General features: G+C 38.0%; 1 protein-coding gene across 1 annotated transcript; it reads left to right on the plus strand.

Annotated features, from left to right (window-relative positions):
- The first annotated feature begins 4,043 nt into the window (after positions 1-4,043).
- frg1 (FSHD region gene 1) lies at positions 4,044-12,409 on the plus strand. The gene is made up of 9 exons (XM_072384830.1): positions 4,044-4,164; positions 4,810-4,877; positions 6,100-6,222; positions 7,607-7,664; positions 7,935-8,049; positions 9,228-9,332; positions 9,530-9,621; positions 11,330-11,440; positions 12,251-12,409. Exons 1-9 carry the CDS (start codon positions 4,106-4,108, stop codon positions 12,285-12,287), a joined length of 768 nt encoding a protein of 255 aa, XP_072240931.1. The 5' UTR covers positions 4,044-4,105; the 3' UTR covers positions 12,288-12,409.
- The last annotated feature ends 1,211 nt before the right edge of the window (positions 12,410-13,620 follow it).

Raw genomic sequence — 13,620 nt, forward strand, 5'->3', positions numbered from 1 at the left:
GACAGACCTTAAATGAAAGGTAAAGTGAGTTAATCCCTTGCTGGTAAAGTTGTTGGTTTTGTACTGTGTATATAAATGATGATAAATGTGCCTTTTCACAGTTGAAAGGTAGCTAATGGAGCAGGGAGACTTGTTAGACAAAAGGCACTTTAACAAGGACATGAAAGACACAAAGGACATAGGAGTGTTCCTGAATTAACTTGTGCTTCACCGATAGATGAAATATACAGACACAGACATTTGTCACACCTTATTTGCACAAGTTGTATCATCCTACATGTTGATGAGGGTGTCAGGATAGTCTTGAGAGCAAAGTGAGATGTTTCTTTGAAGTAATTCATGTACTGCACAGTTGAGAAAGGGACTGACTAATGGCCACTTTTCATTACTTGTTAGAATGTAAATTTTCCATCAACTTTATAGAGATTTAACAGAATACCTGGATGTTTGCTTTGTTACAGTCCACTACAATGTGTGTATTGTGCTTATGGAAAAAAGCCATTTAATATCTTACTTTAATTTTTTGAATAACTTCATCAGGTGTACCACTATAGCTTCTAGGGTTTTATCATAAAATAAAGATTATTATATTCCGAAAGATAAGATTAAATATATCTGTTGAAACAGAAGGTAAACTTCTTTAGCCAAATCATTACTGTAAACACTGTGGTTGCTTTGCAGCTATTTAGTCTGGTGTGACTTGTGTTAGAAAGGGTTAATATTATAGTTTCCAACAGTATATTTATGTTTTGGAAATATGCAAATTCCATAAGTGATGGAAACTAGTCCCTGTACATCTCTTGCTGATGCATAATCCAGGCAATCTGCAAAATTGTATTTTATGTTTTGTTAACTCTGTTAAAGATTTTTTTCAACAAAAGCCATAATATTTTCTCAATCTTAAACCTGTCTTATAAGGTTTACTGCTTAAACCTAACCAAAGAGTGAGTGAAATGGAAGAGACAAGAGAATAGCAACGGCTTGATTTTCCTTTTGATTCCTTTACTCGTGTCTTAGCTCCTGCCATCAGAGATGTGGGCAGAGGAGTTGAGGACAGACAGAAGAAGAAAGAAAGCAAACCATGAAGCATTTGTCAGAATATCAGAGATAGCTTTGTTTCAGTATCATTTTAAACCAACACCAACTAAATACAGTGTGTCTGATACAAGTGCACCTCCTAACTATTACTTAGATGCAATTTAGCACTTTATTTTATTATTTCTGTTTGATGGACATTAAATGAGTTTGTGATAAAGTAGAAAATTAAATTTCAATCAAACAGGATAACATGTCACGCCCCCTTCAGACATCACAGATGCAAAAAGAAAGACTTCTGCAAAGGAAAAAATGGTGTATCCTTGCTTGCTTCTCTTTCCTTGATTCTCTCTCATCTGGGTGCATCAAAGGGCTTGAAACATCCTCCACCATATCTTGCTGTGAACCATTTCTGGGTCACAAACAGGAGGATGGAGAAGATGAGGAGGCTGAAATTAGAGAAATAAGATTAGCCTTCTTACCATCGATTACATCCTGGGGTTTCCACCAAGAGTGCACAAAAATCATACAGGATCTAACAGGCTTTGATTCCACTGAGGCAGCAAAGAAGTCAGAATTTGATTTGCACATGTTGAATGGTGGACTGTTACATTCATGGATTACTAAAAATCTATGTGAGGACTAGTAGCTTTAACTTGTATATACAAGATAAAGATAAAGGCTGGTAACCACTGATCTAAAATAAAGCTGCTGTCAGTTTTTCTGCCATGATCTCAAAGTCTCCTTCTGGAATATCTAGAAGTTCCATATGGTATCAGTTCTCTGAAGTGCCTCCTTGTAAAAAAAAAAAAAGCCAGTAACGGGCTAAGTAGACACGCAAAGAACACCCACATCAAATCCAGTAGTCAGTTTTATTGCCTTTTTCTATTGTCACGTGTCCAACATGGTTAAAAACATCCTTTTTATTTCATACAGTGCTATACGCAGTATTTCAGAGTGCCAATCTATACAATCATTTAGATTGAAATACTTGTTTAAATTCAAATATTCACTATTATCCCTTTTTGTTGTTGTGTGGTGGCTGCTGTTTGGTTTGGCAGAAGTTACTCTAAACATGCAATTAAAACCTCTTTTAGAGAAGTAATTACAGAGATAGAACACTGACTGAAAACCAAAGTTTTATGTTCTTTCCTGAAAGTGATAGATTCTACAATTTTAGCTGCAAACTTTATGGCTTACTGGTATAAAGAAAATATGGATATTTAAACAACTAATGCTTCAAGATGATAAATGTTACCTGGCAGCCCAAACATTTTTGAGAAATTCAGTCAGTTACTAGTATTTCTTAACTATGAAATAGTTATATGAAATAAACACTCTCATGGTACATTTGCTTATTTGAAAGATACATAAGACCTTTTTTTTCCAGTCTTGTGATTGTGCCGTTATATAATTACATTTTGCTGTTACTTATACAGAGGAAGAACTGAAATATCATCAATTGTGTTCCCATTTCAGTTGACAGTGTCTTCCTTTACAGCTCACTTTAAGTACTTATGGGCTTAGCCACTCAGCTTCCCCAGCACAAGTTATGATGGTCTAATCCCATCAACAACAGGGATTGCTGTCAAAGTATCCCTGAATTTGACAAATGACAGAGGGAGCTCTACTGAGATTCTGTGTGTAAAATGTTGACTCATGCTTCTTGAAATCCCACTCACCAACTTCTTTCAAGCTTACAGGATTTTTCTGACCAAATTAATCCTCCACATTCTGAGCCAACTTTTCATTACAGGATCATAGCATCACCAGGAGTTTCACTTCTGCATTACAGTGTTTTCTCAATAGCATCATTACCACATTTTTTTGTGTTAAAATGGTGCGTTTACATGTTTCCTGCAGTTATGGGTCTGTCTGTCTGTTTTCCATTTCGTCGTTTTCCAAGATAGAGTACCCTTATCAGTTTATCAGTTGAGTTTTACAGCAGTGAGCAGATAACACAAGTCACTGCCTGATTTTTTTTTTTAAACTTTTTGACAGTGCCCACAAATTATTTATTACCTCGCGTCACAGGCTCCCAATTGGGCCATTCCTGTTTAATGAGGCTACATAGGCCTGAACATTCACTCATGAGGTAATTCTCCCTCAGCATCCCCTTTTGATTGTTGAGAGTATTATTTGGACCTGAGAGAAGGTGATAGGGGTTTGACTCAGAGCATCTCACATTTTTTTTTAATTTTGTATCCCTTCGTGTATGTACATGCACACATGCTATGGTAAGTCGAACAAAGTTCCACTTCTACATACCATTACCTTAATGCTGACACATAGTAGGGAATGTTCATTTGATACAAATCTGATAAGTGATGGAGGACTAAATTTTACTCAGCATCCCTGCTTGTTCTCACCTTGAGCTGGCTTTACTGTGTAGGCTTAGAATTTAAAAATTGTATCTAAAAGAATATTTCACTTGTAGATTTGAACAAATCACAAACGAATGATAGTGTATGTGACTGTCTTATCAAGGTTTCTTTTGAGATTTTAGTGTTCCAGATTCCATTTTAGCTTAGCTTAAGACACAGAAATAACACTTCAAGGACACAGACAGTGATTTGTTTGATTAAAATTTGGGTAGTTTCCTCCAAAACTGGAGGATTAAAAAAAATTAGAAGAAAGTAAAGATAAAAACAAAAAATGTGATGATACATATGTAATTGTATCATCTCCTCTATTTGCTTGTTGAAGCATTGAAATTGTTTCTCCAAAATTATATTTTTCTACGGTCTTGTAAAACTACTGTACTTAAGGACAAATGTGAGGTATTTGTTCTTTGCTTGTGAGTTAATTTAGTTCAAATTAGTTCAGATCTTTTAAAGTAAAAGCCAACAAAGTCACAAATGCAACAGTAATATCAGTTAAAAAAAAGAAAACATGTAAAACGGTCGGGGGACGTTTTTATGCAGATTAAGTCAAAATAAGAACTTTGGTAGAGGACAGTGGACAGATAGAGCAAATACAGTTCTGATTTTAATTGTCCCTTCACAGCTGCCGTACTATGACGCGGTTCGGTGTTTACTCGTCATACTAATCGCTAACGCTAGAAGAAGAAATGGCTGAATATTCACGTGTAAAATCAACCAAACTGGTTTTGAAAGGTCTTAATAAAGGGTACGTTGATATCTCTCTTAGTGGTAATATTCCACGTTAACCGTGTCCCTGTTTCTGAATACTTATCTGTGTTTTTTTCTTTTAGCTTTAGCTAGAGTGCTAATCAATGCTAGCAATATCGCCACATTATAACAGAAAGCGTCAGTTTTTGGTTTATTACTTTGTACATATGATTTGTTCAATGCCAGCACATGAAAAAACTGTTTCCCGGTCAGTCGGTTGGTTTTGTGAGCAGCTAATATGTTAGTTTGAGTAATTCAGACGTGAGACTTTTATGGTGTTGTGTTTTGATGCATTTCTCAATGTCTAATTCACTGGTAATTGTTTGAAGTAGATACAAAAATAACCAACACCAACCACCTTGTTGTTACATGACTTACTGATTTAAAAGACTGGAATTTAGCTTTGAAATCTCCAGGCTTGATTACTCTCTACGGAAAACCTGTGCCTAAATTTGAATTAATTTTGCAAAGCAAAATGACAACTCAGGGATGTGTTTTGATATCTGTTTGGTTTCAAGGTAAATACACATTTGCTTCCCTAAATCAACTTTATGCCTTTGTGTCTGACTGTGTGTGTATGTGTTTGTGGTCTACATCCAGATTAAAATAAAAAAAACTTTTACTGACATGCTTCTCTCCACAGCAAAAAGAGGAAACACAAAGATAAGAAGGGAAGAGCTGCAGATGGCGAGGACAAGCTTGATATTATAGGTATGTGCATCTACTTTATTTATAGATGACTAAAGATATGTTTTATTGGTTACACAGTTAAGTCTGAAAGTATTGCACACTGTTAACAAAACTGTACATTGAATGTACATTTATGAAATTAATATTTGAGACTTTTTTTTATTATTATTATTTAAGGGAACATGTGTCCAGTTTGGGGGAAAGGCTTTTGAAATTAACATGAAATATGCTTACACGTAGAACACTGCCTTACTATGACAATAGCTACCATTCGGGGAGTCGCTGGCTGCAAAAGGCCTGGATCTTGACCTCATGGGCAACACCATAGAATGAGTTCACACCTCTGTGATGCTTTGCCAAGTCGACACCTCAACTGTCTGCAGCTGTTTTAAAGCATTGTGTTTGTAAAACCAGTGTCTGCTGGTTAAACTGTAGCCTTAACAGGCCTTATTTCTGTCTCTATTTCTGAGTCATTGTGTTTATCTGATAATAGAAACAGGAAAACTGATCAATGAGAGCGGCTTTATTCAGCAGTTAAATTGAACTAATTCATGGGAACAGGTTGATCCTGACACTGGTTGACAAAACGCAAAACTTCTCCAGTGGTATTTACATTAATTCATTAACAGCAGACATTTCTATCCGAATCAGCTTTCAAGTGAGGAAACGGCGTTCAGGCCTCGGTGCCGTAAAGAAATCCTGGTCTGTACATTGGGTGCTTAATCAGTATAAATCTATAAATGATATAAGATATGAGTATAAGCTGAGCGAGTACAGAAGTGCAGGAAATGGAGATTAGGTGTGTTAGCGGTATTAGGAGTGGAGGTGTTATCTGTAGAGATGAGATTTTATAGTACTATTATCAAGATTATAATATTACATTTGATTGGTTTGAGTTATTTTTTCCAGATACCTTTGCTCTCTTGAAAAAGAGTAACATGAAAATGTAAACTTAGTGCTTTTTAATTCAGACACAACTCTAACTTGAATGTGTTTTAATAAACAGCGAAAATGAGAGAAATTGTGTCAGAGTGCAGATATTTTCAGACTTGTAACTTATAATCTGTGGACTGAGCCACAGCGTGATTTTAAACTTGTTAGAGTTGAGATGGTCAGAGCGAGACAAGTGATCAAAAATGTTTTTGGCTTCCTTAATAAAACCTTTTCCACAGATTTGAAAATGGCACTCAGTGATGCCAAATGTATCATTTTATCTCTGACTTAAGTTTTTTCTGTATGATAGGTGGTTGGTGGGCTGTCAGTGGCTTTGGAGAAATTACAGGAATAGTTGCCATAGAGATGGAGAACAACTCATACATCCATGCCCTGGATACTGGGCTCTTTACACTCGGTGCGCCACACAAAGGTAAGAGGAGAGACTGCGATTATCACTAATTTGGTTGTTATTATTTAGGAGGTGCGGCTCCTTCTTGCAGATTGTGACGTTTTCTGATCATACAAAGTTTAAGATATACAAGTCTATGATATATATTGGAAATACAAATGTATGATGTAATACACATGTTGTCTGAATTGAGGTTTTTTCTCTTGATAATTTGTACCTTCCTTAAATAATGCCATCCTTTGATTTTCGCAGGGATGTCTGTTGTTATGTTTGCCATAAAAAAAGAGAATAATACTAATAAAGCCATGTAACCTGCACATGAACATGCATAGTCTTCAGTTGTTCACTTCTTCAAGTTGAAGAAGTTTTTAATTAAATCTGGGCTTATGTTAAGTTAATGCTGTGGGCATTTGGGGAATTAAGGTATGTTTTGTTTTTAGTCTGCAAAGTAAAGTGGTGAATCCAGGCAACTGACAAAAGGCAGAACAGAGGTTGAGTCAAAGGAAAGGACAGAGCTAACAGCGCTTTTAACTTATTTCTGCCTTCAGGCACTTCTGAAGGAGCCGTGCTCACTGAAAAAGACGGCTCAGGAAGAGACACCACAAACAATTAATTCAGCCCATGTTTGAAAACCATTGAATTTGACTTGGAGGTTGGAACTATCATCCTGCACATACACATAAGCCTATTTCTAAGAGATGAAAGTGGCCCCTAGATCAGTGTGTGGAAAGGCAGATTAGAGATTTCCTCCTCTTTCCCTTCTTTGCTGCTTCTCACTGCACAGACACCAGACTGTGGCTTTTAGTCTTATAGAAAACTGCCAAATTATTCACACTCACCTTCAGGTGCCCTGTTGATAGTCTCTGCCATCTCAGAGGGTCACAGCCTGACATAATCTGATCAGCCTTTTCAAAGATACCACTTTTCACCTCAGACTGGGCCTGAAGCCTCTGTGACGCACTACAATTTCTTCAACGCTTTGATTTCTTGTAAATGCCAAAAAGTGGCCTAATTGCAGACAGGTCCCAGAGCCAAGAAAGTGCAAGGACCTCCTGGGACCCCATTATCAAATGAAGAGTTGAAGTGCAACTCAACACTTTCTTCCATATGTTATCATAAATGTTTTATTGCTGAACTGGACCTGGATCAGCACTGAGCAACGCAGCCAAAGGCAGAAAGAGGCTTTCATAAGTAAATAAGGAGTCATTTCTCAAGTATTTACCTGGAGTGAAAAGAAACTGGGCACATTTTAATGGTTTTAACTTACATTTCAGATTTTTACTAAGCACTATGTCCTCCCCACCATTACAGCCGAAAAGGATGAGAATAAAAGATTCAGCGTAATATAAGCTGTACTAATGAGTGTCAAGTTTTCAAAGGTTTCAAATTGTTTGGTATGTTGCAGATGATGAGGGACCAGACCCACCAGAACAGTTCACTGCCATCAAGCTCTCGGACAATCGGTGAGCACACAAAGCCGTACCGCACCGCAAACAGTATTGGCATCTTCAGCCTGTGGATTTGTCCCCTTTTTTGCATTTAATTTCTATATTAAGGGTCTATTTCTGTTGTACCAAGTAATTGCCAGCCAACAGGCAATCAGGCCTGTTACAGAGCTTTCTCTCATGTATTAGTTTTGGATCGTAGATTCATGCTCTTGCGTCACTGAACCTTACTGTGAAAGCAAACATTATCTTGGGAAAACCAGCATGATGCAGGGTTTGCTGTTGTAGGGTAGCGTTGAAATCTGGATATGGAAAGTACCTGGGCATCAACTCTGATGGTTTGGTGGTCGGACGCTCTGATGCCATTGGCTCGAGGGAACAGTGGGAGCCTGTCTTTCAGGATGTGAGTAAATCTTCCCATTCTCATTCCCCTTATCCATGCAGACCACCGCTTCAGTGACAATAAGCAGAAATGTTATTTACATGAAGCGTTTGGGGGGTTGCCACCGATATTTGACACAAAATTGAGATGTTTTTCCATCATTATTTCTTTATTTCTTTATTTTTATTCCATCCTAGTACTGTGATTTTGTTGCTGTATTTTCCAATCTCCTGTAATTACCTCCAAACTAGTAAAGTTTATCTACCCACGCAGCCTCTACAGACCTAAATAAGACGATGCTTTTAAATGGTAATTGCTGCCTTTTAGGACCCCTCTCGAGACTGAAAGTTAGCAGGAACCAGATTTACTGCTGAAGCTGTCTTGATTTAAAATGAGAACACTGTTTTGTGTCTAATTACCTTCATTATCAGAATATCCGCCAGCAAACACTTGGTGGGCTGTGAGTTTGTCCCATTTGTTTAGCCCTTTGGTCTCTTTGTGTGTGCTTTTATAGTCTGAGGAGCTGATAGCTTGATTTAATTAGTTTTTTAAGAAAAAAAAACTAAACTAAGTATTATTGGATTGTGTAAACCCAATGGCTCCTGTTTATTGGCTCACTGTTTCTGTGTAATGATGTTTTTCTCTCACGCGAATGGAACTAAACGCGTGTATTTGATTTGTTGCCAGTGGGTCTCAGTACTTCTATTCAAAATGCAAAAAACATGTTCACAGGAACTTAAAAAAAAATCTAAACAATTGTAACAGGTTTTATAAGGGTATGATGGTAGAAATAATCTTTAGTTTCCACTGTAACAAAAAGTCAATCAGAAACAGATGGTAGTGCAAAGAATACTGTAATAATTCACAGCTTATACAGCAAGAACAATACTTGCTAAAATCTGTACGTAGACAATAATATCCCCACGATGAACTAATATTAAGTCATTTTCTTTGTGGGCAATGTTTAGCAGGACAGGTGGCATTTAGCTGTAATTCTAAACATCAGACTCACTTTGCACCTTAACGCTGTAGCACACACCGCCATCGCCTTCCTGTTTTGTCGAAACTGTGAACCTGCAACCTCGAGACTCTTTAGTCAAATATCAGGCAAACGTTCATGACCGTCACAGTAACCAGTCCCTCTGAAGTTCTGTGTGATCCCCTGCCTTCTCTTCTGTTTTCTTTCCGTTCTGCCTCAGGGCAAAATGGCTCTTCTGGCAGCAAATAGCTGTTTCATCTCCTACAGTGACAACGGGGACATTGTGGCCAAGGGCAAGACAGCAGGGGATGGCGAGATGCTGAAGGTGATGCACATATTGTCTTCTTCCCCAAGGGTGCATATTAATCCTTTGATTTCTAGCGTGTATTCTCTGCAGGGACTTGACAGGTGACAACAGAGAGCATAATGTTTGTAAGCTCACTTTAAGGAGACGGAAGGTGTTGTTATTTAACGCACAACTTCGGCCTCTTTGTGTATTTTTCTCCCCCGAATGGCGAACAGATTCGAACAAACACGGAACGAGAGGTCAAGCACAAAGACGACATCGCAGACGAGGACAGGGGCAACGTGAAGTCCTGCGAGATCAATTATGTGTATGCAACCTCCACTTTTTACAAATATATTGTTCATTTCAGCCCAAATCTAATGAATGAAGGATGCACGTGCTGTTGGATTATTCCTGCATATTATTTTCTTGATACATGTTTTCTACTAAACTTCATCGATGTGCTGCATTTGTTGCGCTGATCGAGATCCAAACGAAACGAAAAGTTCTTTCTATCAAACAATTCAAGACGAGAGCTGCTTTTTGAAGTTATTTAAAAAAATGTGTCATTAGATGGATTTGACTGGTACACGGGGCAAGGTTTAGGACAACTGCAGGCTCATCTTTTCCATGACACATGACGAGCCTACAATGCTGAAAACCTTTATTTTTAATGAGAGCAGTACATTTACCTGTCGCCGGCATATTGTCCATAATGTTTAGACCACAATAATAGACAATGTTTTCTATGAGTGTTCCACTGAGTTGCATGGTTTTGTTTTTAATAGAACCTGGTTTAAAAAGAAAATTGAGACATTAAATCCATTTCACTTGTGACTTTTTCCAAAGAGTTTGTCACATCGTAGCGGTGATGATGCCCTACGTCTCGCTTCACTTTGACATTTTATGGTTTAAGCGGGGACACCTCGCAGCCTCCTCTAGAATTAGTACTACAATTAGTACTTTATTGAGATGGAGGCAGTGCCGTCCCACCCATTATTCTTAGATGGTGTCAGTCTGCTCCGGTGAGATTTTGAAAACTAAATTGCACGCTTGAACGAGATCCCGCCTTTAAGCATCTGCCTCATCAATCCCACGCCTCAAAGGTGCAATTGATGGTCTGCTGTTGGAGTGCGATGAGAAAGCAGGCGACACCACATTTCGGCCCCCCCGATACTGCAAGTGTTTTATATACAGCCTGTCGGTGGCCTATTAAGTTCCAGGCAATATGTCTAAAGCAGTTATTTCGCTTGGCATTCTTTGGCTTGTGCGCTATTATTTGTTTTAGATGAATGCAGGGGAAATGGACTCATCATGCTGACATGTTGATAATAGCTGCCCTTGAGCCTGTGTCTTGATGTAGTGTTCAGTTTCTGAAATGCCTCTCAGGATGAAGAGCAGTCTGGGAATCATAAAACACAGACTTAGCGAAGAGGAACTAAATATCAAATGTTTCTTACAAAGAGGCCCCTGTTGTTTATTGCACTGCTGTAGAAGATACTTAATTATGTTCCAAAGATGGCTTTTATGGAAATAAGACTTTTATTTAAAGCTCCTCCAGTGACTATGATGTACACGCTACATCACACACTTTCGGAAAATTCCGGTAAAACTTATTTAGATAACACGGGGGGAAAAAATGAAGCTGTCACTCTGATTAAGAAAAGGTGTTCTCTCTGTCCCCGGTTAAACCTCCTTACTTGGGTGAACATTTGAATAAGCACACAGCTTATGTGGTCGGGCTCAGTCACTCAGCATTCTGAAGCTGCCGCAGTCAAAATGAAAGTTCTTAATACTTATACTTAATACTTGTTCACATTATCTGAGCTTTTTTTAGTTTGTTTCTTTATAGATTAGGAGGCTCAGAGCCACAGTGTCAGTCCTCAAAGCAGTTCTAAAAATGTATGTATGCATCCCCGAGTGTGTTTTATTGTGTGTGTGTGTGTTTTTTTGTGAAGGTGAGTCGTGTAAAAATACATTTTTGTCCTTCGTATTCCTTTGTTGTTGTCTTATTATCGTTGACGTCTGTATTACAGGAAGAAGTTTCAGAGTTTTCAAGATCGGCATCTCAGGATTAATGAGGATGACCCTTCCAAGCTGAAGAAAGCCAGAATGGATGGGAAATTTCATGAAGCTTTGCTTGACAGGTATGAAAACAAGATAACTCTTATGGGCTCTTTATGTAGCTTATTATTTTTATTTGTGATCTTGCCAACAAAAGGCAAAGATTACGTCTGCTCTTGTCTTTGACAGTAAGCACATAATAAGGCTTATTCCTTCAAGCATTTATTGTAGAGGGGTTTTTTTTATATGCCAATCACAAAATGCATTGAAAGAAGAACACATTCCATTTAAACTCGAGTGGTTTCATTTGACACAGTTCCCCTCAAGTTTTCACATTTATTTCATCTCAAAGACACACACTTGATGATACAAAGCCATTAAAAGTTTAGATCATCTCCTGTGTTGATCACCTCTGGGGCTGAAACAAAATGGAACTCACCTCCTCTGCTTTTAAAGATGTACTTTCTGCTTTATTACGGACCTTGAATTACAGATAAGTGCTGTAGCCAGTACCCACTGTCCATAGGTTCTCAGTCAAACTCAGCACAACAGAGTGCATCTTTACCGGAAACATCGCAAACTGGCATGAGATGTTCAAGGCCCAAGGGCCGAAATCCCTTCCGCGATTATTACAGTCGCCTCAGAATAGTAACGGCACTGAGTTCTGAAAATCAATTACTTTAAAACTTTTCAAGATCAAGGCTCAAAAACAGAAGCCATGGAACCTATTTTTTTATGGTGGCCCCTGTTCTGTGGAACCTTCTCTGTAAGAGCTACCCAAACCCTCAGTCATTTTAAAATACTGCCAAAAAACTGTTAAAAAAATTAAGCTAATGGATTGATAGCACTGTCATAATGTAAGAGTATAAATGTCAGATTTTTTTGTGTTACAGGAGAAGTAAAATGAAAGCAGACCGGTACTGCAAATGAAGACTCACCGGATCGCCGTCATGTCTTTTAAATGTCTGTTTTCTGGATGCGGTCCTCTGATGTGGTATTTCAGATGGCTCTTGGTTATTGCATTTTGAATAAACCTTTTATGATTTCATAAACTTTTGTCGTTTTTGTTTTCTTGACTACAGGCACCTCAGGTTTATGCTTTATTAGGACTTTTATGAATTTTAAGTGGCCTTTTTGGTATGAAAAATTAACTCTTTTATAGGATAGGGTTATAGGATGTGCTGTGTGTTTTTTTGATGCCTCTACAACACTTTGGAGTTGTATGTATTTGAGTTAAGATGTTAAACTATGGCTGACTCGGTGGTGTTCACAGAGGAGTCGCCTACAAGCCGACCTGTAAGTAATGTGTGGTGAGAGTTTAGAATATGATTTGTTTTTATGGAGCCTGCTCAGCTTGACTTTGTGCTCTGTGTTGCAGTCATTTTTATGAAGAAACAGCAGCTTCATTTAACTATACAAGGGAAACTGTGGGAGGATTAAATAAGGCGAACCTTACCCTCCGTGAGGGCTGTTTATCCCTGCTGGCCCACAGATGGATTATTGACTGTGGCTTTGGGGTCCAAGAGATTGTGACGTCCCTTGTTTTCCCTACAAATTATCTCAGAAAGAGATAACATTGAGTTAACGTGTCCCTGAGAAGCTGAGTGATCTGAATGCATCCAAATGTTCAAATTAATCAGATTTATTCATACCTAACATGGCATAGTGGCATCTAGACACCTCGTGAATAGATTTGTAATCAAAGAGATCAGTGACTGCATGATTTATGGCACTAAATGGTTAACACTTTTATTATGTTCAATATTTGTTTCTCATTCATCCATTCATACAGTGCTTCTGAGTCACATGTCCACGACAAAGCAACCAGAAGGGTATCCAGAAGATCACGAAGAAACAATATGACCACAAATGGATAATATATGGCTATAAAGAGATGTAAATAAATATGAAGCAAAGATACAACATGACTAATAAAAGGAGATTCAAATTAGTTGCAATAACATCAAAAATGAACTAGAAATGACACAAAATACTGCTTTTTAAGCCAAGATTAGTATATAGAATAAAGGTTTTAACATGCACTTCCACTTAAGCAAGGAAACTTACTTCTTTACAATTGCCTTCTTGAAGTGGCTGCTCTCTTTATATGCCAAGTGACACATTGATTATTGTGAACCTCTGTAGGTCATTATCATGGACAGTCATCACAGTTGACAGATGTTTAACACTAAAAGAGAGTTGTGCACACTCTTGCACGCAACGCATATCCTCCCTGGTGTTGAGCTGGAAATGATAAATACGC

The sequence above is a fragment of the Leuresthes tenuis genome, unplaced genomic scaffold, assembly GCF_036924035.1.
Source record: "Leuresthes tenuis unplaced genomic scaffold, fLeuTen1.0.hap1 SCAF_4, whole genome shotgun sequence".
Lineage (NCBI taxonomy): Eukaryota > Metazoa > Chordata > Actinopteri > Atheriniformes > Atherinopsidae > Leuresthes > Leuresthes tenuis.